At 38.4% G+C, this 13936-nt stretch overlaps 1 protein-coding gene across 3 annotated transcripts in view; it reads left to right on the forward strand.

Annotated features, from left to right (window-relative positions):
* Positions 1-13936, forward strand: part of LOC133458237 (sex comb on midleg-like protein 2) — a 16957-nt gene continuing 3021 nt past the window's right edge. The window contains exons 1-14 of one of the 3 annotated variants that reach the window (XM_061737914.1): positions 1-81; positions 1207-1327; positions 2066-2140; positions 3057-3127; positions 4327-4561; positions 6747-6835; positions 6945-7188; positions 11061-11341; positions 11476-11569; positions 11695-11898; positions 12023-12181; positions 12489-12617; positions 13236-13457; positions 13542-13705. In XM_061737914.1, the coding sequence (XP_061593898.1) occupies positions 1306-1327; positions 2066-2140; positions 3057-3127; positions 4327-4561; positions 6747-6835; positions 6945-7188; positions 11061-11341; positions 11476-11569; positions 11695-11898; positions 12023-12181; positions 12489-12617; positions 13236-13457; positions 13542-13705 (1989 nt within the window). In that variant the 5' untranslated portion in view covers positions 1-81; positions 1207-1305. The remainder of the gene's footprint in view (positions 82-1206; positions 1328-2065; positions 2141-3056; positions 3128-4326; positions 4562-6746; positions 6836-6944; positions 7189-11060; positions 11342-11475; positions 11570-11694; positions 11899-12022; positions 12182-12488; positions 12618-13235; positions 13458-13541; positions 13706-13936) is intronic. The other 2 variants (XM_061737916.1, XM_061737915.1) reach the window with 2 other exon arrangements.

Below are 13936 nucleotides of genomic sequence, written 5' to 3' on the forward strand. Positions count from 1 at the left end.
TAAGCATACACTACATTCGTGAAAAAATGGAAGCTGGCGAATAGAAAAAAGTGGATCTTCAGTCGGAAAAAGACGGCACTTGTGAGTCTCTTCTTTAAAATGAAATACACACAGTTGAGGATAATTGTGATTTGGACCTGGCGGAGCCGTGTAATGTGTAATTGTGTTTTTTAATAGAGAGGAAAAGCAACTCAAAGGTGAACGCTAAGGTTAGCCAGCTAGCGAGCCAAGCAGCTCCACTTGTCAACATTGGGCCCGGAATAACTGAAATGGCAGAAACAGCTTTGGAGAGCCAAGCAGGATTAAAAAAACACTTTTAGTGGCACAGTGGCTGTAGTTGAATGTGTCTCGGTGTTTAGCAGCGTTAGCTGGCTCTAAGTTATCACTAATGATGGGTGAGGGGATGGAACCAGCTGGAAATAAACATTAGAGTTGGAGAGTTTAAGAAAATGAAGAATAAAATAAAATAAGAATAGAAAGTGCGCAAAATAAGACAAAAAAATAAAAAATTAAGTTATAACACTTTGTAATAACGGTACCATTAAGATATCTACAGGAGTTATTGTTTTGAGATGTTTGGCCTCAGAGTAATAAAGTCTTATAACAATGTCTGATTTTCCTCTGGGATCCGGATTCAACCCTTTTTATTCATGTTTGTGAACACAAAAGTAAAGGTCCTTATTTGGCATCTCGGATGATTCACTGCATTAGTTTTCATGCTGAGGTGACGTTGTGAGTTAACAGGAATAAGGAGGTGATGAGGGAATGTACAGCGTTAATACCAGCTGGTGCTGTCCCGGTGCATGAGACAGGGGTGGGACTGCATGAAAAACCCTTTTACAGCTTCCTGTCTCAGTGGGAGTCGATTACTAGGAAACCCCGCTAACAAATGAGCCAGGGTCTCTAGCAAGCCCTTTTTATATCTTTTTGTAAAAAGTTATTTTAAGTGGTGTTTCTCTTTTTGTTTCTAAATTGAGTAAAGTGATGCCTATTTATTACAAATGAATAGGCATCACTGTCATATATGCTTTTCCTTTAACTTTTTAGCCTATTGAGACATAATACAGCATTATTTGCCCTATTTGTTTTACTAGTCAATCTTATTTGAAAACAAATTTCTGTTGTTCTCAGAAAATGATCCCTTTAAATGTCTCATTATTTTTATTTGTCTACTTTGCTTTAATTGTTAATTATTTTTTCCTCTAGTATTTTCAGGACAGATAGAAAAAAAAAAGATCATCAAACTGGGTTAAAATCCTGCACCCTGGCTTTCATCTCGAGTGTCTCCATTGGTTGTCTGTCACCATGGGAAAAACTCCACTGAAAGGTAAGGAATCTGCCTTTTGTGACCATTGATTAAAACCCTCAAGTGTTCATGGCTTGAGGTTTTACAGGCAAACATATTCAATGCTCCAATTACATCAATCCTCTTATATGTTTATAAGAGGACTGTTTCTCTGATGTATTTTGTCAGTGTTTTTTATGGCTGTGGCCCAGAATTTGGGGCAGGATTCGTAAGCCTGAAACACAGTGGTTCATTTCCTGATCGTGTCATTCATATGTTGTGTCCTTTGGCAAGACATTGAACCCTACATTTCCCTCATTGGTGTATGATTGTGGCCATGAAAGCGGAAAACTTAATTCTCTAAGATATGCATGTAAAGAGCTTTGAATTGTCTGAGTATAGATAAGTGGTATATACAGTCAATTTATCATTATTACAGACAGGTGCTGTAATAAAGTATGGTTATACAGTCTGAATGAGAAACATCATTAAAATGTTATTGCTCTCATACAATTTATGTCAAAATGTATTTAAACAATTTTCGTAAATTAGATCTCTGAGTTCAGACTAATGTAAATGTTAAACAGAAGACAGAAGTTTCCCATCTTCAGACAGTTTTCCATGTTTGAAATAACAAGATATAGCTGTTTTGGCAGAAGGACATGCAAATGCATTGTAAATGCCCTGAATCTAAAGTCTTACCTGTTGCCTCACTGTTTACATTTTACTAGTGTTTATTTTCTTAATTAGTAATTTTTCTTTGCTATTTATTATTTTTAGATCAAAAAGAAGGGAAAAAAGATAAACATGGAAAGGCAGCACCACCACCAGGTACCCCCGGCGCAGCAAATAAAGGTGAATTTTTTTGTTTGATATTTAATGATGGGTTTTACATGGATCTTTGACTCTTGCTCAAGTAGATCTTTTACGTAAACTCAGGTCATGTAAGGTGTTTGTAAGATCAGAATGTAGGTGCAGAATACAGAGAATGTGGAGCGTCATGATGTTTTCAACTTTGCCAAATTTTGCGATAGCATCGGCATATTGAAAGGAAATGCTTTCCTCTGCCATGGTAACTTCGATAGGGAGACAGGGATGGAAAACAGCAGAGACAGGCTTGTGTTTTGTTTTGTTTTTGTGATGTGGAGCATCTTTCTGGGAACAAAAGGAGAAGGAAAAATGAAAGGAATGGAGTTCTATCATAAGAAACAAAGCATTATTCAAGATATTAATTAATTCCACATTGGGGATTGTTAATGTATGTCGAATTGAATTGAATTTGAAGTATAAGTAGTGTTTTGAAAATGCTTGATACCACTTAAATGTATCTATACAACCTGTCCATATGACACAATCGTGTTATGGCAAGAAAAACCCATAAAAACAAATTCAACCAAATCACACCTCATTCAAGTGACTTTTTTTTCTTCAGTGGATACATGACATTAGCTTCTATTCTCATCCTCTATTCCACTTTTAGATGTGCGTCTCTAGGAAGATTATTTTAATTGTGTGTATTCTTCTGAAATGCTAAAACTTTGTGAACAGATTTTCTCTTTATATCTTAAGCTTTGATACTACTAGTGATCTTGCCCTTGAAAGTGGTTTATTGTGGGAAGGTGGCTTAATGTTATAATGTATCTTTAACAGTCTGAGAAAAGGTGAGATTGAACTATTTAATTATATGACTCAGTTTATGATTATGATATGATATTTTTTTATTCTAAATATTCAATAACAAGCATGTAACCATGCCTTGGTTTTAATTTAGACTCTTTCAGCTGGGAAGAATATCTGAAAGAAACGTCATCTACACCAGCTCCACCAAGCTGTTTTCGTCAGGTAAGCATTTGTTGAATTATAATCATGATCAAAATGGTATCTATCTTCATTGGCTTCCCTGAGACAGAAAGGTTTTGTACTTTGTTGTTGACAACAAAGTACAAAGCTTTGCATTAACTTCTTGTGCTTTTATGAGTGTATTGATGTCAGAGTTCATTAATGAATCATGAGCAGAAGGCTTTTGTAACCGTTTACTGAGCAACATTTCTCCTCTCATGAAAATGTTAGTAGTTACAGGTTTTCACAAAATCTACTAATGGCTCTGACCATGCATGGTGCTTGTATAAATAAGAAGTGTACATTAATATTGGTTGTTATTATCTGGCTTTTCCAAGTTTGTGTGTTTTTATAGTGTTATATAGTTATATAGTCATCTCTTTCCAGGCCCTGTCATGGCCATTAAGGTGGTGATTTATGTGCAAATCTACTAAGGTTTATGAAGATTTCATTAATTAGGCACATTGAGTGTAAATTGCAAATCCCCATGCTGATTCTTATTACTCGGTTCAGTTTAAATGTTTGTAGCTACTGACTTTGTTGTTTGTTGGCTTTCCGCTTTAACTAAGCAGACATATTTATGAACTTTGAAAGTACAAAAGTCGGTGACAGCATCACTGTTTCAAGGTAGCTTGGTGCAAAGAAGAGTAAATGAATGATCTATTGTCTCCAGATAAAGTTAATTCAAACAGTTCTTAAAGTTTGTTGCTGAATTTATTTGTTTATTTTTTAGATTCAGTGTTTTACAAAAGTGAACTATGTCAACTCTATAATGATGCTTATATCTCAACTGCCTCAGCTTACAACTTAAATATCTGATCTTGATTAATGTGTTGCTTCTTGTGTGGTTTTACAAAATAAATGCACAATTAAACACATCAGGTCTCTTAACAATGCTCATTCACCCTTGATTGGCAGCGCGGGAATTTCATTACCACAGTAATACATTTATCATTAGGATGGCAACGAAAGTCCTTGTACAGTTATTATATCATACATGCATTGAGCATCTACACTGACGTTACTACGGCTACAGTGGTAGTGTTTTCTGGTAGGAATACCAACTGAATTTGTCTCATACTTTTTACCTCTATATTGCCCACTATTAACTATTGCATTGAGAGATAAGTTGTAGAAACATGCTATCTGTTAGAACGAGCCTAAATTTGTATTTTAAACTTGTATTTTTCTCATATTTGCAGTCTAGAGTCCCACCCTCCAATGACTTCAAGGTGGGAATGAAGCTTGAAGCTCATGACCCACGTAATTCCACGTCAGTCTGTATAGCCACAGTAATGGGTTTAACTGGGGTTCGCCTGCGACTCCGCCTGGATGGCAGCGACAACAGCAATGACTTCTGGCGGCTGGTCGATTCCTCTGATATCCAACCTATTGGAACCTGTGAAAAGAATGGAGATATGCTACAACCACCCCTGGGTAAGAATGTCCCACAAGGAAATGATAATGTAATGGTGCATTTATGTACGTGAAAATGTCAGCTTTCACCCCCTAGTTGTTACTCCCACATTCCATAACTTTATCTAACAGGAGTTAACACGGCTACATCTCTTACATACCAATCAGTTATTGTCAATACAGTTGACAGGACTCAGAGCTGAAAATAACATTTTCTCCAGTTCCACTCTCTTGTTTATCTAAATCATCTGTTGTAATGGTTCAATAGAAATATCGATCCGTCCCCCCGCTGATAAAATTACTTGATATATTGAATTATATCTTATATCACAACAGCAGCAGCGCTGGCTACAAAAACATTTCACATTTTCATAGCCTTCCATAACCTTTTACAGTCCCATAAGTCATATGACGAATCACTCAATGTGCATTAAAAAAAGTTTCCTTCTTTTCATTTCACACTTTTCAACATATAATGATAATCCTTAAAAAATTGAAAGAAATGCATTTCTAACACAAAGATTATCTATGTAAAAATGAGAGCCTAAAAGGTCTGAGATAAATTTAAATTAAATCTTTGTCCTGTAAAAGGCAAGACAAAGGCTGAAGGCTCATTCATGTCCTAGTCTCATGATAGAGTTAGAAACTGGTCAAAGTAGCACTGATCGTCTGACAATTTACTCTGATATTGTTCTTAAAACTCCAATGTCCTGATGGAAGGAGAGTCGGGAGGCCTTAACCGCAAAACATAACGTAACCTGTGTGAGTGTGTAGAATTACGTTTTATCCCCACATCAGCAGGGTAATATTCAGCATCAGACAGGTGTAATTGGGATGGAGAAAGCATTTTTTTTTGGCTGAGTTTTGTTTCTTGCAAAGTCCCGGTTTGTCATTTTTGTGTCCACTTGGTCAAATAATGGACCATCCTTTGTGGTTTGGAACATACGTTATGGCGTCCTCAGTGCCGAGGCTGAGCAGCTCGTGGATCTCCTCGTCTCCTCAGTCACTTATCCTACAAATATAGGTCCAACCTCTGACTTCCTGCTGCTGTTTTTACTCTCATCAGTTGTTTACTTTTATTTCATAAAACAATAATAATCAATATATTTAAAAAAAAAAAAAAAAAAAAGCCCCTGGTGGGCTCTACTCAGGTTATGAGATCAATAAACCCCTCCCACGACCCGCCACCCCGTGTTAGTTCTGTTTACGTGAGACCTGACCCACGGTTAACCCCACCCTTGGAGGGGAGTTATTCGGGGGGCAGCTCGACACAGTCAAGGTAAACGCGGGGTATTTGCCAATGTAAAAGGGGCTAGAGTGAATGGGTCAAGTGGAGATTTTGTGAACTAATTTAATGCCCACCAATCTAAATATGTCTGTCTTTGTATATATACTGCAGCAATAAAGGTTTAGTAACATATTTGATTTTGATTTTGATTTTATTAGGGATCCCCATTAGCTGGCGCCGTAGCGACCAGCTAGTCTTCCTGGGGTCCACATAAAAGACATACAAAATAGATTTACAAATACAACATTAATTAATATCAGTATTCAGTACTAAAAAACCTTACAATTTAAAAACAAGTTACATGATGGGAGTTGTTAAAAAAGCATGGTAAACAAAAAAAACAAAAACAAAATACAAAAAAAAAAAAAACACCTTACAGTGACAAATACAATTTTAACTTCTTTTTAAAAGTAAGTTTACTGAAAAGGGTATTGCAGAGGTTTTGGGGCAGGTTATTCCAAAGAGCCAATGATCGATATATGAAAGTTCTCTTTAAAGCATTTGTCTTTGGACCTGGTAGTACAAGATGTCCATTCCTGGAACCTCTAGTGTTGTGATCATGCACAGTATTGCTATAAACTATTTGACTATAAATAAAAACAGGACTTTTACAGATTATGACTGACCTGAACAGTACAAGCTTATTAAAATACAACCTTTTATTTATTTGTATTTATTATATTATTATAGGTTATTTATTATAACATATAAAGGATAGGAATAGCTATAACGATAAGCAGAATTCCGTGAAAATTCCACAGCCACTAATAGAATAGGTTAATAAAAAAAAAAACAACAACAATTGTTTTCTCTTGAGCAATATGTGATGTTTTCATCAGATAATTTCATGGTTTGTTAGCCAACAGTGTCTCTGTTACTGAAATAGTGCAAGTTTTAAGTTCAAATGATCTCCTTCAGGATTTCGAATGAACGCCTCCTCTTGGCCCATGTTTCTGCTGAGAACCTTGAATGGAGCAGAGATGGCACCAGTAACAGCCTTTAAAAAGGTTTGTAAAACTTTTCAAAGACTTTGAAAAATGTTATTGTAAACAATTGTGCCATGGCGTTTGTTATTTAATAGTGTTTTCAATTAGAAACATATACATTTATTTCCAGGAACCTCCAAGGCCACCCCAAATTAATTTGAAGCCAGGTATGAAGCTTGAGGCCGTGGATAAGAAGAATCCGTACCTCATCTGCCCTGCCACCATCGGAGAAGTGAGAGGAGATGAGGTGTTCATTATGTTCGACGGTTGGCGGGGTGCCTTTGATTACTGGTGCAAGTTCGACTCCAGGGACATCTTCCCGGTGGGCTGGTGTTCCCTCACCAAGCACAGTCTGCAGCCACCAGGCAACAGTGGTAAGTGCTGGACTCAAGGTGGCAGCAGATATTTGCATGTCCTTCACTGAAGCACACACAATTCACGCTGTTGTTGCAGTGAAACTCTCCTGCTGTCTCCTACAGCTAGATGGATATGAACACAATTAGCATTGATCTTCTCCTCTTGTTGTGTTGTAAATATGCATGGCCTTAACAGGTGATGGACATGCCGTCCAAAGCAATTAATCCTGCCTCTTCATCCATGGTTGGTCAAATGTATTTTAGATTTAAAGAGAATGTTAAGTGTTTAAAATGGATATCTAAGACTGTATAGAGGTCTATGTTTTGTTCTTTAACTGGGTTTATGATTTAGTCGACATTTTCCTCACTAAATCTGCAGGAAGGTTTCTAACGGATGCCAAATACAATTAAATTGGGGAAATGTTGGAGCTGAAACGGGACATTGTTTTGTTTGTTTCTGAATTTGGTAATGTATTGATCAGATAGAAATACGTTATTTTCTAGTTGTTTTCTGTAGAACTTGTACAAAGGGTTTCACTTCTGATTGATGTAGCAAGGTAACAAGCTTATGTGGTGAACCTGAGCCCATTTATCGACTATGTACATACCTGTCAAGTTTTGGAATTAAAAATAAGGGAAATTTTCCAATGCTGTTCCACCAGCCCAACCGAGGTCCGGAATTACATTTTAAGACAGGTTTAGAAGAAATCTAAAATAACTACCTGCCAACCACTTACAAACTACCACTAGGTGCTCAGAATCTGATAGGCCGACCTTGGTTGACACTGAAATGGTGTGGAAATACCTATGTATGTATGTAAGTCCTATAATGGAGCTTAAATGAAAATACAAAGGGGAATTAAAGCACACGTATTTATTTTACAATAATACTTTCAGTTTTGAAGATTGTCTTCAAGTGAAACATTTAGATTTTCTTTTTATTTGTCATTTTCCCTCATGTGGCTTTCTGGTATTAATAACTGACGACACAGACACATGTTTCTCTGCCTCCAGCTTGTGCCGCTGATGGACATCTTTTATTCCCCTGTGAGAGACACTAACATCGCAGTCACACATCTTACAGAACGCATAACTGAGCCCCATCCTGCTCCTCTTTACACGAAGATATTTACACGATATTTACACAAAGTCTTCGCTTTTTTGGGAGAAATGCCTTCTCTCTCTCGTTACATCCATCCATCTCTCCTATTTGTTGTTCCGAGTTTGTTCCCGTTGTCGCCACTAACCTCGCGAGAACCAGGCTACAGCAAAGGAGCAGTTTCTCACGAGGCCAGGGACAATTCAGTTTGGAGAGGAACAGGAATACTTTAAAAAAATTATTATATTATAAAAGGGGAAATTAACGTGAAAATACTAATACAGGAGGACGGCAGGAAAGAGCTGTGAAATACGGTAGTTCCCTGGCCAAAACGAGAGACTTGACAGATGTGGACTATGTACCATAAGTAAAGACGGATTTACTGCTCAACTAGTGACTGAAAATGGTCAGTTTTTCAGCTAAACCAGCTTTGACTGCTAACTAGCAAATCGGACATTTGGAGTTGTTTTTGTTCTTCTTTTGGCCATTTTGATAAGGTTAGGACGACTCAGATCTGGCAATAAGTAACATAAGAGTCTAATGAAAGGAAAAAAACAACATGTTTTCCTACTATCAGTGGCAGCACAGTTGAACCCGGTGGAACGTTGGGGTTCGTGTCTTGTTAGCTCAGGGATATGTAGATTTCCATAAACAGCTACTTAACAGGGAGCTCATTTAAATCCATCTGGCTTTTGTTTTTGTTTAAGTGAACTTGTAATGATTTCATAGTTTGATCTCTGTACAGTAATCAAATAGCAGTTGACTATGTGTTAGCAATTACAAGCACTTGCCTCAGCTTTAAAACAATATTACTTGCATTTTTTTCTATCAGTATCATTCCTGCATTATCTGTGTGTTGTCAGGTGGCCAGCTTTGTCATCTTTAGCACTTCAGAATTCCTAGCGAAATAATAACAAAAGTCCTGAGGAATTGTGCAGACTGCACAGACAGGCCAATGTTAATCAAGTTATGTTTGAAAACATCTGTGAAAGCAACATGATGAATGCATGGTAAAAAAAATGAAAGAAAAGAAAATATAAAGTCCTCTTAAGTCCACCTTTTTCCAACATGCAAAACATATACAACCTCAATAAATGAATATGTGTGATGTACGGTTGTACCCTGCAACCACGCATGTAGCCGTGGTACATGTACACTATGTTGTTGGTGATTGCACTTGTCATTTGTGTCACTCTGTAACTACACCACTGCTGAAGCCAAATTAATACCAGCACGGTCTTTATAAATACAGCCTTTTTTTAAACCCCCCCCACAAAAGACCACTCTTTAATTTCCATTGTCAAAAATTGAGAAAATTGAAAAGTTATTGTCATTTAATAATTTATCAGCACACAGTTAATTGTTCATATGAAATACAAACATATTTGTGTATGTTGTAAAAGCAGTTATGAGAGAGGACGTTGGAGTAAACCTAAATCTTTATTGGCCGCTCAGATCTGTACAACAAGCTGTCTCGGGAATTGAAAGTGCTGCATGTGTTGATATAAACACTGAGCTAACGGTTTCAGGAGAAACGCTCCTCCTTCCACGTGATCCTGCAGAAACAGTTTGGAGTCATTGTCATGTGTTTGCGTTTGGATCAATCAATTTTGAAACAGACAGAATTAGAAATGTGTACCAGAGGTATGAAAAGAGCATTTAGTTTTGCATCAGAAAGCTACGTTAAAGCACGTGCATCCACACCAAAAAAGGCAGCAAAGTCTGGGCCAAAACATTGATTAATTGTATTTAAAAAAAGAAAAACCTCACAAAAAGGCTTGGAAACTCCAGTGGTCTCTACTTTACTCTTCACACATTTCCTGTTTACATTAAAGTGGCTCCTTCCAGTCTCTTCTCCATCTTGTCTGTTTCTAAGACCCTGGAAAGAGAAGAAAGATTATTCACAACTAAATGCATGAAAGAGTTATGGCCCTGCTTGGGTTTTGGTTTAGGCGTATTAAAATAACCTGCTCATGGATGAACTGTACCTGACCCTTTTCTTCTCTACTCATCTGCCATCTAATGTTAATCAGTCTGCCTGCTCTGGCACTTGAACAGGATTTATTTTATTATTATATTTCTCTCTGTGTATCGCTTATGTTGGGAAATCTTGTGTGTACAAAGAAGCAGAAAATATATCTACTTGTTTGATGAATTTTATCTTTCAAAATGTTGAGATATTACTGATTTTGGCAGAGATTTGCTGCATAAAAAAATTAGATACTTATCTCTGGTTTATTTTTATTTATTTATTGAAATAAGACACTGAGACTTTGTGATTGGGTTTGGTCTTCATGTCGTTCCTCAGTCCAAATTGCCATCTACACACTTTTTTTTCTGTTTACATTCGGAGTACCTGATTTGATCAACCATTAAGTGAGAAACTAACAACATAACATTTAAAAAAAATAGCTAATTCTTAGAATTATAGAAATTTAAGGCTGTACAGAATATCAAATAAACACACGAGGAAAGACATGAAGACAACAATGACTGAAACAGGACCTGGGGCACTTTCCATGTCATTTCTATTAACCACAGAGCTCTGTCCAGAGTTTAGTCTCCACACTGATGGGACATGTAACCCATGGCTTGTTGTTGTTAAATCTGTACAGTTTAGCATGTAGTTTTAACTTTGTTACATGCCAACTCATTTGAATAGTATATTTTTTCACAGTAACCACTGGATATGTACTATATTTTCATTTTTTAATGCATCCAGGGCCGTCGGTATATTATTTTTTCCCTGTTTGATAATTTCATTTTTCCTCCGTTCATGCTGTTGTTACAGTAACTCTTCCAAAGAACCTTCTCCCATCATCGCCCTCTAAACCCGGCAGACGCTCCATACAGTCCACCTACAGACTCCCCAACCCTCTGCCGGCTCTGCCCGTCAGGAAGGGCATAAGAGGCCGCAGACCAAAGAGTGAGACCATCGCCCTGCTCAAAGCGGTGGCAGCAGCTGCCCAGAACGGAGATGTCCCACTCCCACTCCCACTCCCACTCCCCAGTAACACAGTAGAGTTTGTACCCCGGGTCTACAAGAAGAGGGGGCCCAAGCCTGGAAGCAAGGTGAACTTTTCTTAAACATAAACAGACCGGATCATATCTGTGCACATCACCTGGATTTGTTTTACTTCCACTTTTGTACTGCTAAAGTATGGCTGCAAATGAGCTCTTTTTTCTTTCTTTTCTTTTGTCTTTAGAGAAAGTCCAGGAATCTTCAAAGCCCGACACAGCTGCCCAGCATCCAGGTTCCACAGGAAAACCCTTCCAGTCACAACTCGGTGGTGTCGACAGGTAACTATTAACTCTCATTTGCTGCCCACTTAGCTGTTACATGTCGCTTTGCTCTGAATTCAAGACTTCATTCAGATGTATAATCTGTTCAATGTGTCTCTTGTGTTTGTGTGTGTTTTTTTCAGTGTGTGTGTACGTCAATAAGCATGGAAACTGTGGTCCCCACTTGGACAGGAAGCAGATGCAGCGTTTGCCAGACCACTTTGGCCCGGGGCCAGTGAACACTGTGCTTCAGCAAGTGGTTCAGTCATGTATAGACTGTGCATACCAGCCTAAAGTGCTGCTCAGTGCTTTACAGACTGACTCAGGAGGAGGAGAGGTTGTAAAAGGTACAAATACACAATGCCAGTTGATATGAGTTGCTGTGTCGTTGGAATACATTTAGTAAACGGCCACATGTATGTGGCTTTAAAAGATTCATGGAGTGGTAAAATGTGCTGTCTGTCAACCCAGTGAGAACGGACGGTGGCGTTCGTGTCATCAGACTGCCATCGGCCTCCAGCGCATCCTTTGTTCTGCGCTTCTTGGAGACCATGTGTCGTCATCTACAATGTGACAACCTGTTCAGCAGCCAGCCCTTCAGCCACTACACGTATGACAGGAACAAGTCGGGTAAATCACTTCATTTCATTAAGTACTTTGTCTGGGGAGAAAGCATCTGGTTGATCATAGAAACTGAGAATCTAAAAAGTAACACATGAATTTATTCATTTTCTGGTACAAAATGATCATTGGAAAACAATTGTTAACAGTTCTAGGACTTTATTTCTGTACTAATCTATCGTATATCGGTAATCTGTGTTGGAAGTGAAGAAGTAAGTGACTGTGCATGTTAGTTATCTTTGTGTTGTCTTAGAGTTGGTGTGCACATGTAAAAGTTATTAACTAGAAAGAATATTCCTTCATTTCCGTGTTCTAGTGAAAGAAGAGGCGCTGGATTCTCCCTCTCTGGCCCGGGGCAGCAAACGCAGCCTGTCTGGAGTTTGTCCACCATATGCAGCCCCCCTGTCTCCCAAGCACTTGCGTGCTGAGGCCCACCCTTCAGAAGGTACAACGGACTGTGCAGATGCTTTTATGATGCTGATGCCCTTCACGCTGAAATGCAGAATCTTTCTTGACAGCATTGACTGTCTCCAAAGGGTGAAAAACATTTTTCAGGCATTTGAAAAACAAAGAAATAAATATAAGAAACAGTTGTTTGTTATTTTTGTTATTTTACAGTGGTGACATTGTAAAACATAAAAAAAAACAACATCTACCACCTCACACATCCTTGCGGTAGTGTCTAATTGATCAACATTTACAATACCTGCAAAAACATTGGAATCACCACTCTTGTTACAGAATCATTAACCTCAAAAAATCCCAAAAAGTAGTTCCACTGGCTTTTATAAGAGCTTGAACTCAGAGGCTTGGACCTAATAATGAAGGATAGCTTTGTTCATCCGGTTCTTCATCAGCTCTGTAGCATTTGATAGATCCACTTGTAAGACGGGACCTTGTCATGGGAGGGGTTATGAGGGTTTTTTTTCTTTCAATGTTTCTTTTTTATACCACATGAAAAATAGCAGATGAGGATACTACAGACATTTTTGTTCTTAAAAAAGTGTGCAAACATATTTTAAAATCATGTAATGTTAACATTCCTATATTTTTCTCTCTGAAGCAGAGACACTGCCCCACGAAGAGAACAGTTTAATAAAGGAGCATCGCTACATGGATTCTGCTTCCAACTCCATGACCCCTCGACCCCAAACAGCGCGGAGTTCCTCCGAGTACCACTCCCAGGCCAGCAGCATGTACCACCACAGCAACAGCACGCCGGTGCGCTGCCTCTCCTCCAACCCCGCAGAACTCGGCTCCATACACCCTCTGAGACGAGTGGAAGGTGGGGGAATAATCTGCAGCAGAGTATCACCAGTTCAAATGATATGTAATCTAATCACACGTTATGTTGCATGGTTGTGTTCAGCAGCAAGCTCCACCACAGGTCCGGAATCTCTGGTGTCTGATCGAGAGAATCTGCAGATGTCCAACAGAAACCCAGCCTCCTGGTCCATCGAAGAGGTGATGCAGTTTGTCAAGCATGCAGACCCCACAGCGTTGGCACCTCATGCAGAACTCTTCAGAAAACACGTAAGTGAACTAAAGACACAGCAGTCATGTTTATTTTTTGTACCAACTAAATGCAGAGCACCGTATTTTCCATTTAAGACGCACCTAAAAGCCTTTAATTTTCTCAAAAACCTTATATATGATCATTACGGTAATTTCTGTTACTGTAGTCAGGGGGATTGTGGGTACTGTAGTTGGTGTCGCCGAAGTAACGGCGCTAAAACCGTCAGGAATCGTCACAGACGTTCAAGA

The sequence above is a fragment of the Cololabis saira genome, chromosome 13 (genome assembly GCF_033807715.1).
Source record: "Cololabis saira isolate AMF1-May2022 chromosome 13, fColSai1.1, whole genome shotgun sequence".
Taxonomy (NCBI): domain Eukaryota; kingdom Metazoa; phylum Chordata; class Actinopteri; order Beloniformes; family Belonidae; genus Cololabis; species Cololabis saira.